At 40.5% G+C, this 13,300-nt stretch overlaps 2 protein-coding genes across 11 annotated transcripts in view; both read left to right on the top strand.

Annotated features, from left to right (window-relative positions):
* LOC121948856 (bromodomain adjacent to zinc finger domain protein 2B-like) overlaps nucleotides 1-4,781 on the top strand; it is a 65,752-nt gene extending 60,971 nt beyond the window's left edge. For 7 of the 9 annotated variants that reach the window (XM_088083203.1, XM_088083206.1, XM_088083205.1 and 4 more), the window contains 5 exons: nucleotides 70-205; nucleotides 1,452-1,598; nucleotides 1,759-2,048; nucleotides 2,267-2,410; nucleotides 3,535-4,781. In XM_088083203.1, coding sequence (XP_087939329.1) covers nucleotides 70-205; nucleotides 1,452-1,598; nucleotides 1,759-2,048; nucleotides 2,267-2,410; nucleotides 3,535-3,682 — 865 coding nt within the window. In that variant the 3' untranslated portion in view covers nucleotides 3,683-4,781. The remainder of the gene's footprint in view (nucleotides 1-69; nucleotides 206-1,451; nucleotides 1,599-1,758; nucleotides 2,049-2,266; nucleotides 2,411-3,534) is intronic. The other 2 variants (XM_088083204.1, XM_088083208.1) reach the window with 1 other exon arrangement.
* A 1,040-nt stretch (nucleotides 4,782-5,821) lies between these two features.
* Nucleotides 5,822-13,300, top strand: part of LOC121949175 (WD repeat, SAM and U-box domain-containing protein 1-like) — a 19,925-nt gene continuing 12,446 nt past the window's right edge. Inside the window, exons 1-8 of one of the 2 annotated variants that reach the window (XM_088083210.1) lie at nucleotides 5,822-5,848; nucleotides 5,970-6,120; nucleotides 6,229-6,702; nucleotides 8,803-8,990; nucleotides 10,611-10,697; nucleotides 12,300-12,393; nucleotides 12,913-12,946; nucleotides 13,120-13,160. In XM_088083210.1, the coding sequence (XP_087939336.1) occupies nucleotides 6,305-6,702; nucleotides 8,803-8,990; nucleotides 10,611-10,697; nucleotides 12,300-12,393; nucleotides 12,913-12,946; nucleotides 13,120-13,160 (842 nt within the window). In that variant the 5' untranslated portion in view covers nucleotides 5,822-5,848; nucleotides 5,970-6,120; nucleotides 6,229-6,304. Of the gene's footprint in view, nucleotides 5,849-5,897; nucleotides 6,121-6,228; nucleotides 6,703-8,802; nucleotides 8,991-10,610; nucleotides 10,698-12,299; nucleotides 12,394-12,912; nucleotides 12,947-13,119; nucleotides 13,161-13,300 lie in introns of those variants that run through there. The other variant, XM_042494794.2, reaches the window with a different exon arrangement.

The following is a 13,300-nucleotide window of genomic DNA, read 5'->3' as shown; positions in this document are numbered from 1 at the left end:
TCATGTTGCAGACTGAATGTGTGAATGCTATTCAGTTATGCTACAGTCTCACTTTCTGTGACCTCAAAGCAGCGAGGAGGAGGTGGCACCGGGCATGAGGTTGTGGCGTAAAGCCCTCGGTGAAGTCCGCAGCTCCGCTCAGCTGTCACTCTGCATTCAGCAGCTGCAGAAATCCATTGCCTGGGAACGATCCATCATGAAAGTGGTTAGTGACACGCTCTCCCTCTCATAATCACAGATTTATTTATATTGTTTTATCATACATAAATTTAAGCACCAATTTAAAGCTCTTTATGAAGATTGATCCTTAAAGGTATACTATACGGAATTGTTGTTCACTGTTTTTAAACATGCTTGCCAGCGAAAGTGAAAGGACAACCCCAGATTCAATCTTGTTTGGCATTTCTCCCTGCTATAGTTGTGTTTTTTGGCACTATTTCTATGTTTCAAATCCAAGCCTGCTGCTTGGACTACCTTTTTTGATAAAGCGGCCCTCACCTGAGCTCTATTGGGGTACCTCCAGAGGACAGACGCTAAGAAAAAATAAACGGCAGAGGGCAGGTTCTCTGCAGAAAATACACTGCCACACACTCCTAGTGGGTCATAAGTTATGATTGAGAGGATTGCTACTGTAAGATTCTACACATTGTTTCATAGGAAAATCCTGCATAATGTGCCTTTTGAGGCTGCATTCAAAAGCAATCAAAGGGGTTTTTGGGCAAAGGGTGAAAAGGAAAGAAAGGTATGTTTGCAACATCAACTTACAGTACATCATTACCAGGCAACAACCATATCAGATAATTAGGGGGCTGTCGCTTGTCATATCTTACCCAATGTACAGAAGAAGCAGTGCAAGCCACTCGCTAGATAACAAAAAAAACACAAAATATGTCACATTAAGATAATAAAAAAATGAATGCTTGTCATTTATGGCTGATTATTTAATAAAAAAACTGAAAGCTTATAGAGAGACTATGTGCTCTTACTTTAAAATAATGACATGCAGGCAATCAAGTGCTAGCTGAAAATGGCCAAGTGATACAAGTGGATTTTTGTGGCCTGTTCAAAAGTTGTAAATATCCATAAGATATTGAAAAAAGCTTTTCCTTCATTTGTAAATTAATTTAGTGTTAGTATTTTTTTATTTGTAAATTTTGATTGTGCAGATCCATTTTATATACTTGCAAAATATTATAAAGTCTTCACAAATATTGTTTTTGTATTTGTCAAAGGTGTTATGTATTCACAAATTTCATATTAGCAGAGGAATCCCTGATCTGCCCACACAATTGATATTGAGACAAATCTATCTCCAGTGGATAATAGCACAGTCACTAAAAAAATCAACATGAATTTAATATGCCTGGCCACACAGAATTGCATGAATCAGTAGTTTTCATTGTGATATATTTCATTTTGAATTCACAAATACATATACCTGCTGTTTCCAGCACTGCCAGCTCTGTCAAAAGGGGGATAATGAAGAACTGCTCTTACTCTGTGACGGCTGTGACAAAGGCTGCCACACTTACTGCCACAAACCCAAGATCACTACAGTACCTGATGGAGACTGGTTTTGTCCCACCTGTGTAGCGAAGGTACACCAGCATGCCCTGAGTATTCATTCCACTATATCAGTGGATCTGATTACCAAAATCGATCTACTGATCTATCACCTGCACACATACAATTAATAGATTTGAATATGTTATGTTTTGTGTGTCTCTTCACCAGTCTCCTGTGTGTTCTGTCATTCAGGAGAGTGGACAATCCCCCCAGAGCAGAAAGCAACAGAGCCGAACAGCTGGCGGAGGGAAGAAAGGCAGCGAGGTAAAACGAAACAGTAAGCCATCTGTGGTAGGAGAGCTCATCAAAGAGGAAGCTGCCAGCAGCAACAGCGTGCCAAAGAAAGGTACCAAGGAGTTCAAAAAGAGGAAAAGAGACGACAGCCCGTCTGATGCCCAGGCCAGCCATGACAGCTCTGTCTCTTGTGCGAAAAAAGCCAAGACGGCCAAAGACAACAACACAAATGCCCTGGCAACGTGCCGGTACGCATGAACACATGCTCACTGTATGCATAGCAGCATTCATTTTGTCTTCTCATTGTTAAAAAAAAACAAAACATCAACAGTGATCCTTATGCAGTCATGAACCTATGACAATCAAAACATCAGTTTCATCATACACAATCAAGGTGTCAAATTATGTTTCTTTAATTGGTAAAACTATATTGAAATTCTATCAAATGATATTTTCACTTCTCCAGAGTGCTGCTGGCTGACCTGGAGGCCCATCAGGACGCTTGGCCCTTCCTCACACCCGTCAACCAGAAAGCTGTCCCTGGTTACAGGAAGGTCATCAAAAAGCCCATGGACTTCTCCACCATCAGAGAAAAGCTCACCAACAACCAGTATGTTTGTGCTGATTTTTAAAGATTTACTATGCAGAATTTTCCTAAAAAACTATGCGTAGAGTCATACAAAATTGGTGCCTCTCATTCATCAAAGATGAGCAACTTAAAGTGTGTGGGGGTGACACTGAGGCAAAATGGCACCTTTCCATGGGGCAGCTGTGGCACAAAGGTAGAGCAGATTTTTGTGGTCCCCGGGTCCTCCAGTCAATATTTGAAGTATCTTTGGGCAAGATACTGAACCCCAAATTGCTCCAGTTGGCTGTTCCATCAATGTGTGAGTGCATGTGACTGGTTACTGCGTAGCAGGTGGAACCATGTATTTTAGTATCGGCCACCAGTGTGTGAATGTGTGTGTGAATGGGTGAATGAGACATGTAGAGTGAAAAGCTCTTTGAGTGGCCAAATGACCAGAAGAGTGCTATACAATGGCAGTCTGTTTACCACCTCCTGGCAGTGTGATATGCACCGAGCGAATGCACTGGGGAACCTAACCACGTACTTTCCTAAACTTAAGGAAATAAACCTAAAAACAGTGTTTTACCTACAGTATGTTGTAAGTTCACTTCAAAAAGACTGCATGCATGTAACAAGAGTAAACTGACACGCCGTACCACAGTATCCAATAGAGACACAGGAGGGTACCTGGCACATCATATTAAAACATTTAGGTCCACGGACAAAGCACTGTTATTTGAGGAGTAGGAATGAGAACATGTTCATTTATGCTCAGAGGGTTTGCCTTCTGCCTGGATTTTCTACTTGTTGTGATAAGTTTGGGACATCCCTGGGTATAGTGCGCAGGTGAGGTCAGGACTTTATGAAAAGATAGCGACCAGGTACCAGACCATAAGCATCATGTATCCAAGAAGAAACTACGAAAATTGCAGACACAGCACTAAAAAAATGCAAATACAGCAAAGTGAAATGCCAAGCAGACATAGCTGGGATTGGCTTTCTCTTTTGCTCGAGATACTGCTTACAAACAGTAACTGACAATTCCTAAATTTTAAGTAGATATGTTTGTTTATCGTGTGCAAGATCTCAACATATGTTATACTATTACATTTTTTATTTGGGTGCTGCATGTAAATAATAATTAAAACCTTTCCTTATGATTACAGGTACTTGAATTTGGAAAGTTTCATTGTTGACGTGAACCTGGTTTTTGATAACTGCGAAAAATTTAATGAAGACGATTCAGAAATTGGACGGGCCGGCCACAGCATGAGGAGATTTTTTGACAAACGATGGACTGAACTACTGGAGTAAACGACTTTGTATGCTTTTCTCTACATATCAGATTTCATCTTCGGTGTTGGAGGCCTTCTCTTCACCCGAGACACTAAATCAATAAACAAGTTATAATAACACTAACGTGCAATGTGAAAGGACAAATTCTCCTGCTGAGAAAAACAAACTTCTTGGATTAAAATTGTAAAGTGCAATACTGTTTTGTTTATCAAAAGGCACTGACTCACAGACTTCATGTTGTGTTTTGGAATTCATGATTTCCACAGTAGGTAGGCCTATGGCATTTTTTTATCATCAGTACTTTAGTGTATGTGTGTGTATTTATTTTCTCAAGTATTTATGTTACAGCATTTTCTAAGAAAAAGCAGAAAATCGCACACAGCTTTAAAAAAAAATCTAAAGATTGTTTTATGAACAATTGAACAAGCCAATCAAAAAAAAAAAAACTGTTTACAGCTTTTTGACTATTTCTGTTCATCTGCGGGTTAACTATGTAAAATACAAGGAGGTATCATTGTCACTATTACTTATTTCTAACATGTATAGAGTGTACATACAGTACAGTCTTGTTAAAATATTCTTCATGCATAAGGATGATTGTAGCACTTCATATGTCTAATACTGTACTCTGCCTGTGCTGAATAACCACTCAGAACACTGTGGTCTCCTCAGTATTGTAGTGCCTGACCTCTGACCTCTGAAAAGCATTTGGAGGAGTGTTTTTCTTTCTATATTCAGTGTGTGTACTGTGTGTGTGTGTCCTGCACAATATACTGTAGGAACCCTTACACAACATGTAGAGCTTCTCCTCTGAAAAGAATTGATGTGGTGCATATAGTGAGTTTCATCTCCCAAGCATTTCCTTCAGCCAGAGTCGTGTCAGACATCGTGCGGACGGACGTGAAACCTGCACTGGGCTTTAATCCAGCTGGGAGTCAGACAGAGTCACGGTCCATCGGAGGCATCTCCAGACAGCTGAGGTCAGAAGACTTGAAGTATCTGTATTTTATTATGAATATTGTGAAATGAGTAGCGACTTTTGTGGGAATATTATTTTTGAATAGTGGGTGTGTGGCACAGATAATAATAAACCTGTTTTTTCAAAAATAACAGTAAGGCCGTCACTGTCTCTTCTAATTATTCAGAGGAATTTATCAGTTATTTATTCATCACATGGAATCATATAAGGTAAAACTCCAGTAAAATGCAATCATCAGCTTCCTTTTGCACTCGAATTTAATCCTTTTTTGCTGTTGCTTTTTAATCGTCCGTGTTTCTGGATGGTGATTTTTTTTCTGGTGATCCATGGTTTCTGGTTGCGGAATGATCAAACTGTAGTTTTGGGTGCAGTTGCTTCTGCTGTTTTACAGATTAAATCCACCACAGAATTCATTGATGTTATTGGTGACCTGTAAGGTGCTTCAGACTCTGATTGGCTACATCTCTCGCATCACTGGGTTATATGTTACAGTCCATTCTTATAGCCTGACCCCAACAATAATGATCTTGCAATTTTTGATTCATGGATTTCATTTGAAACATTTTATTTAATATTGGTTTAGTATTAATGTGAAATGGTCCGAAATTGAGTTAATGCGTGTTTGACAGAATTCAGTGACAGTAGTGGAATGTAGCCCAGTACATTCATCCAACTGTGCTTTAGTATAATTTTGGGGCATTTGTACTTCCATCATTTGCTGCTTTACATTTTTATTCTCCTTCATTGGAAAATGTTATATTTTTTCTCACTACATTATTACCTAGCTGGCTACATTAGGATTTAACTTAACAGACAAAGCATGATCAACAATGAAAATATAACAAAACTACCCAACAAAGTTAAGTAGGCAAAATAGTTTCTCATTGACCAGCTACAACATAAAATGCTGCTTTCACATGAATTTGTCAATAATAATAATAAATGCCAGGCCACTGGGGGAGCGCATTATCTTAAAATGTTTTAAAAAAAGGTAAAAATAATTAAAATAATTGCTGTGACATTTGCATTAAATGGGTTTTCCCATGGCCAATGCTACAACCTCAATACCTGGCCAGCAGTATCTCCATAGTCCTGCTGACAAACAGAAAAACTGAACCAAAAAAAAAAAAAAGAAAGAAAAAATCGAACCGGAAACACAAATAAAGCAAACACAAACCGAACCGGAAACAACCTCCTCGGCGCAGGTACTTTTACACTGACGTACTGAGTACGTACATGAGTACTGTAGCTGATGATACTCAAGTGATGCTTTTAATGTCAGACTTTCATTGTAGAAAATTTCTAAACATTGTTTTGCAATTACAGTACAAAAAACGGACTATGACCACCGTGCAACTCAATAACTCAGCTGCGTCACATGACTGATAACAGCTTCTCCAGATAAACACACTTTACAGCTGTGCTTCAACAGGAAGCACTTTGACAGGGCCTGTGCGGAGCAACAGCTCGTGCTGAGGTTTGTACCTTTGTTGTATTTTAAGGAAACTTTTGGACAGAGACATGCCAAATTACACGCTGCTTCCAGTCAGGTGTTCGTCACTCGTTTCCTCTTTTCGTTTCACAGGCGGGTATTTGAGCACCTTGCGCCACCTTGTGAGTGAACCGCTCCCTCGTCCGAGCCAACATACACCTGTGACAAGATGGTGTCACTGCTTTGCACTCTTGGAAACCACACAGACGAGGTCAGCTGCTGCGCTTTCTCTCCATCTCTGCTCGCCACCGGCTCCGGTGACAAAACGCTCCGTGTTTATAACGCAGCTGACTTCTCGGAGCTCCCCTTCTCTCCTCTGTCGGGCCACGGCTACGGGGTTCACAGCTGCTGCTTCAGCTCATGTGGCAGCTACCTGTTCAGCTGCTCCACGGACGGATCCACCATGGTGTGGAGCTCGGAGACAGGTGAGGTGGCCGCGGTGCTGCACCACCCGGCCCGCAGTCCGCTCCGAGTGTGCGCCGTGGCTCCAGACTCCTCCCTGGTGCTGGCAGGGGCCTGCGATGGCACCGTGGCCCTCTGGGACTTCCCCTCCAAGACATTACGCAGGTACAATGTGACCCAAATATCAATAAGTTAAAACTGCATATCAAACAGTTTGTTAAGAGCCAGTTTCCTGCCTAGCTTCAACCTTGAAGTGACATTTTAAAGCTTTTTTGTCAAGTCTTTCTCTATTAATATTCATGTTTACCGTAACCAATTGTCAAAGCAAGTCCCAAGTTATTATTGATGAAGATTTAAATACTCAAAAGCTGTGATTTCCTGAGTTATTTTTTAAGTGCATAAAATGTAAGACACTGTGAAAAAAAATGCCACTTTTAATTTCTCAGAGTCCGAGGTCACATATTTAAATAGCTTGTTTTATCAAATCAGAATCACTTTACTGTAACATATTGCAAACAAATGATTAAATCCTCGGATGTGAGCAGCCAGAGCGCGTCCTCTTCGTGGATATAATACATGAGAAACACCCTGCCTGCATGAGCAGCGCGTGGCAGCAACTTCACCGAACTGCAGCGTGTTTCATGCTTCTGGTGTTCACGCTGGCAGCATTGTTGCTGTGACGCTTGTGCAGGGCTGCCTGCTGCTATGAGTACTGTATTTCCATGTTATAAGCACATATTTCACTCATTTATGAAGTTATGCAAGCTCCTGCATTGTCAGCAACATGGTCCTGTAAATGTTTGACAATACAATGCCTTGTGTCGACAACTGATGGGATTCTGTCAACACAGACGTTGTCAGAGGACTTTTATTTAGAAATGGAAGCAGGAAAGTCACAAATAAAGACATGAAACTGTAATAAAGGTAGGTATAGAGTCAGTATAATTGTGCAAACGCCATTTTCACTGTCTATTTCTGCTAAAAACCACATGTGGCATGTGGGAAAAAAAGGCGAGTCACTGTTTATCTAGATGTGCCGCAGCTGACAGGCAGCTGAGACGCGCCTGAGCAGCGCTGCTCATGCATGCAGTGTAGCTGCTCTGACTTATTTACAAAAACAAACAAACAGCTGGTTCGGTGACACTCAAGCACTGCAGTTTGTTTCTTCAGTAAAACCTGGACGCTGGAGTTGATCCCTATGGATCCCTAGAGCTGCTCAGTGGCACATGAAGCTAAAAAAAACCCCAAACGCTCTGTTTCCACAGTATGAAATTACTTGGATCTTCTGCATCTTGGGGCCCATAGAGCATGCGTACTGTTCCTGTGTGGGTAACTTCCACCAGCAGAACGACAGACTTTTGGTTTAGTGCTTAAAGAGCTTGAATGGTGATCAAATAATTTAACCTTGCAGCTCTTTCACACTTTTCAAATGTTATCAAATCGAATGGATTAATTCTTGATAGGGAAGTGAATCATTTCGTGGAGGTTCTGATGCTAACAAAAATGTATTGACTGATTTACAGCAGTCTCTTTCCCAAATCTACGTCAATGGGAATAATTTTTTCTGGGCAGCATGGCATCATGTGACAAGCCCAGACGGTGTAATTCCACTTTTGGCCGATGTGTAAATTTTGCTTCAGTGCCTGGCCTTCTTCTTGGGGGCCTGGTCCTCTCCCATGGAGTCCGTCATATTGTTTCTACAGTGGCCCAGAATGGACAAACCAGACACTGACACTTGATAGGACCATTCACGTTTATGCGTTGACTGTTGTAGTTCTCTTATATGCTTGACAAACGGGGAAGGTTTAAGTTTTGATTCCTCACCAAGAGACCTTTAAAACCTCTGTATCTCCATTTGGCTTCTCAGACCTAATTTGATGAGTCCTAAATTGAGCCTAGTCTTAAATTAACTGAACACATTTTCTAAAGATCAGAGTCACTTCACCTGCTGCTACTTTCAGGCAGATTTACCAATAAAGAGACACACAAGACTAATGACAAACCAGCTAGATGAGCACTTATTGACAAGAACAGGTGAAATATGTTATTAAGACTGTCTTTGTCTGAGGATCAAAGACTTTACGAGCACCCTCAGGGCTGCTATGTCTCCCTAATTAAACCTTATCTTAATTAGTTTCAAAGAGCAAAATTTTAAGCTGAGATTAATCAAGTCCTGCTCCGTCTTTATTTCAAACCCTCTTTAGTAAACCTTGCTGTTCTTAAAAAGTCTAACCCAATTTGTTAATCTAACATCGTCTATTGCAGATGCAGTGCGGTGAGCGAGGCCAGTGTGGTGGCGTGCTGCTTTTCTCCCTGTGGTCAGATGTTTGTGACTGGCTGCACCCACGGAGACCTCAAACTGTGGGACACGGACATCAACTTCCTGCATGCTGAGAAGGACGCCCACGATCTGGGAGTCACCTGCTGCAGCTTTGCGCCGCAGTTTAAAGTTGGTGAGTGTTTAAAGGGTCAGTTCAGCCAAATCACCACTCACATATTCACTTACCAGCAGTGGAGGTCTACACATGGAGATCATTTGTTTGTTGATGTTTTCATGGTTTATTATTTAAAGGTATACTATGCACGATTGTCAGTTTCTGTTCACCAGTAAAAATGCAAGTAAAAGCCAACCCTAGATTAATTATCGTTTGGTGTTACGCTTTGCTATATTTGCGTTTTTTTTTCTGTAGGGATACATGCTCGTAAAAATCCCAAGCACACAAAGAAGAAAATGAAGCATGACAGGCAGAAAACAAAGACTCCTCAGAAAATACACCAGCACACATTGAGAGGGGGTGATAAGTGATGATTAAGGGTTACTTCTGTATGAGTCTTTTGGTTTTGTTTTTTTTTTAATGAAAATCCTGCATAGTATACGTTTAAGTAATTTATCAAGCAAAAAAGTCAAACGTGCTATTTTCTCTCTTGTTTCATGTTCAAGCTGCTTTGGCCTGTTATTAATCATTGTAAACAGAGTATCTTTGGGTTTCACACCAATTTGTCTGCCAAAACAAGCAGTTTGAAGACATCAATGTCTTTTTTCACTGTTGTCTGATTTTTTGCAATTCTCTTTGTATTTAGGTTGTAAAAAAAGATAAAGAAAAGAAACTGAAAAAAATACCTACAATGATAATTGCCTGTATGATGCAGAATTAAAACAATTTACAGAATAACTGTATTCCTTCTCTTTTCACCTCCTTCATTTTTTTCTTGTTTTCTTTTTTGTTAAAAAATATCTGCCCATCACACATTCTGTAAATAATTTTATACATTAGAACTAAAGGGGGTAACATTTCTACTCTTCCTATTGGGAAGAGGAAAGGAAGATGAAACATCATAGTCTGCATGACACAGGGTTATAAATTCAGTCCATTTATTCCAGATTCGATTTTATTTGTTCTTTAAGATCCTCGAGAAAAAGGTCAACTTTTCCATTCTCAATAATTCTGACTTTATTCCGCATCAGTTTTCCCGTGGTCTGAATTTTAATTGACCAGATGATATTGATTAATCATAAAATTAATCTGTAAGATTTAAAGATTGATGATGAAAATAATTTCAATATATTAGCACTGAACACTATCTTGCTTGCCCACTGACCTCAATCTGGACAGTTTATTTGATTCATATTTCATCAGTAGATAGAAACATTCCTCTTTTTAAAAGTTATTCACAGTTTTGTTGTGAATTCGGGTGAACTAATCTTTCAGTTTGTTGGGGAAAAAAAAGTTTATATTCAAGTTTTGGCTCATCTGTACAAGTTCATCTTACATAGCATGAATCCATCCTGTGAAGATAAAACTGAACACCTTCATCCTTCACAGTTAGCAGTGAGTCAAAAGCAACCTGTTGCATTTTTACCCTAAAATCAAAATGACATGTTCAGTGTTGGGCAATAAAAAGAATAAATCCAAACACCATATTTATGCCACATGCAGTGTAAAAGATGCCTTCAATGTGTTGTTACACTTCACAAACAGGCTGTCAGATGATATTTGTCTTCTTTTGTGATTAAAGTCAGTCGAGCATGACCATTCAAAGAGAGGGAATGTGGCTGTTTTTCTTCTTTGCAGATGGCTGCTGTGTGGAGTTTCGACTGGCCTCCTGTGGACAGGACAGCCAGCTGCAAATACGGATTGTTTCCCAGCGTGAAGGAGCAGGTAGGCCGACCCCCTCCGCCTGCTTCCTCGACTGAAAGCTCTCTCCTTCATCTCCCATGAGAGAGAGAGACAGAGTGAGAGAGAACCTGCTGACTGCTTTAACCTTGAAATCGCTCTGCAGAATAGAGGAATTTTATTAGTGTGTGGAATAAATCAGCTGCAGACTGACTCATTAATAATGGATCACTCTGAGACATTCTGCTGAAATACAGCAGCTGCAGAGGACAGTGTGTGTGAGTGTGTGTGGAGGGGAGTTGGAGAGGAAATCAGGTGCATACAGTACATCCACTGTGACATTTATATCTTGTTTGCCCGACAGCAGAGCAGGAACATTTCTTGTATGTTCGGAGGTTGTGTAACCAGCCTGCAGATTGTATATCTGTTAGTCTGTGAACACGCCATGTTGTTAGTTCCTAAGATGTGTTGCCGTGGTGACGGCCGTTTCTGGGGAGGATGCGATGCGTCCCATGTGGTGACCTGCTGTGGTCTGCGGGGATTTTTCATTTTTGCTCAGCTTGTAGAAAGACAGAACAATGTCTGTGCTCGTTTCATTTCTTTAAAATGTATTCTTCACATACTGTGGAGGAGCTTTCAGTGAGCCAGCCTTCCCGAAACCTGCATTTATCTTGTCTTTGCAAGAGGATTGCATGCTTGAACCCCTTTTCCACTGTTTTATGAGAAAGAGACTCAAGTGCAGATGATTCAGGGAAGCAATGGGCCAATTGTGAAGTTGGGATTGCCGTCTATATGGAACATTTTTCTTGTCCCGGTTTACCTTGTATTAGCAGCCCCATATTTTTATGTCTCCATATCCAGAGGAAATGGTCTTATTCCAGCTCTTAGGGTCAAATCTTTCATTTTGTCAGTTGTGCAGCCTTTTCCTTTCACCCAGCAGCATAACTCTCACATCACATTTAATTTATTTTCTCAAGTGTACAGTTACATTATGGCAGGTTTAATAATGTAATTTTTTTTTCCTCCTCACTGAGAGTTATGGGTGCTTCACATGGCATCATGAATATGCATGCAAATAACAAATTAACCACCCACAGAGCCTGAAAACAGCATTTTTACTCTAATGGAGAAGAGGAAGGTTTAATTTAATACATGTGTATTTACAGGCTGATAATTTAAATGCTGCCACAGCCCAATTGGTTCTGGCGTGGAGGATTATTGCACGATGAATTATTACTCTGCACTCAGAAGTGTCTTTGTATCTTAAGCTGTGGATGTCTCAGGTTTATTGCCAAAAAGAAAATCTTTTGTTTCCAAGCTGCTGTCAGCAGGTGGCACAGCTGCAAGCCAGCAAGAGGAAAGAGAGTTATTGACAAAAAGTTCCGAGTGCAGGGGGGCATGATGCACTTTGAAGTCTGTGTGTGTGTGTGTGTGCGTGCGTGTGCGTGTGCGCGCGCAGTTTCAGAGACTACATTTTTTTGTTTGTATTTTGTCAATGTATGGACAGATTGCAAAAGGTCGGTAGCTTAACAAATACAGACAATTGTAATTTTAACTCTGACCTTTCCTTTGTGTGTGTGTGTGTGTGTGTGTGTGTGTGTGTGTGTGTGTGTGTGTGTGTGTGTGTTTGTGTTGATGACCCCATAGCTTGTGTCATGAAGCTGCTTCACACTCTAACGTGCCAGTCAGCTCCAGTCCTGTCTTGTGCCTTCTCTTCTGATGGAGAGCTAGTTGTCTCAGGGTAAGACACACACACACACACACACACACACACACACACAAATCGCTTCTTCTTGTTTTCACATGTGTGAGCAGCACTAATAAACACCTCCTGCGTTGGCAGCTAAATATTGACATTCCTGCCTGTCAGGCTTATGTTTTGTAATGTCATTTGTTTTATTATGTGCTGTGAAATCATTTGCTCATTTGGGACAAATTAAGTTTAAATTAATCCCTCACCCCATGTTTTAAATTCCTCCCTTTTTCTGTGCTGTAAACAGCAGATGCCACTGCTGAGCACTGCTCCTGCTGTTCCCTCAGTCGGCCACAGGAGGAGTGTATTTTGTTGTGTTTTAGCGTCTGTTTGCATCCCTCTGCTGTGTCTGGCTTTAATTCAAACACACTGAAGGTTAATCTCTGTTTGCGCATAAACATTTGAATAATGTGTGTGTTTGAATTTCTTTTTTTTATTTGATTATTATTCTATAATGCACATGCATGCATGTGTCTATTAATGAAGTTCACTCTAATTTTTCAACAGTTCAGTGGATAAAAGTGTTGCCATATATGATGCGGTAAGTAAAGCAAACATAAAAAAAAACCACTTACAAAATGCAGTTTTTTTTTTATTATGCTTGGCTTTGTTGCCTAAGTTAACTACCTTCTAAGCAATAAATCTCAGCCCCTTTAAACACAGAGATGCCAAGCATTGCTGTTCTGTCTGCGTTTGTCCGTACTTTATTTACAGAACCTGGGAACCCTGCTGTACATGCTGAAACAGCACGACAGGTAAATGACCTGACCTTCCACCCGCTATGAAATCTCTGCAGCTATCAGACAAACAGCAAAAATAGGAGCCCAAGTGTTTCACATTTTTAAAAAAAAGTGTAATTTTTGCTTGATTAGTTTTTCCCAGAAGCACTGGGTGC

Source organism: Plectropomus leopardus, chromosome 10 (assembly GCF_026936395.1).
Source record: "Plectropomus leopardus strain MGB_pleo_1.0 chromosome 10, ASM2693639v1, whole genome shotgun sequence".
In the NCBI taxonomy this organism is placed as follows: Eukaryota; Metazoa; Chordata; class Actinopteri; order Perciformes; family Serranidae; genus Plectropomus; species Plectropomus leopardus.
The sequence above is the reverse complement of the archived record's forward strand: the minus strand, read 5'-3'. Positions and strand labels throughout refer to the sequence as shown.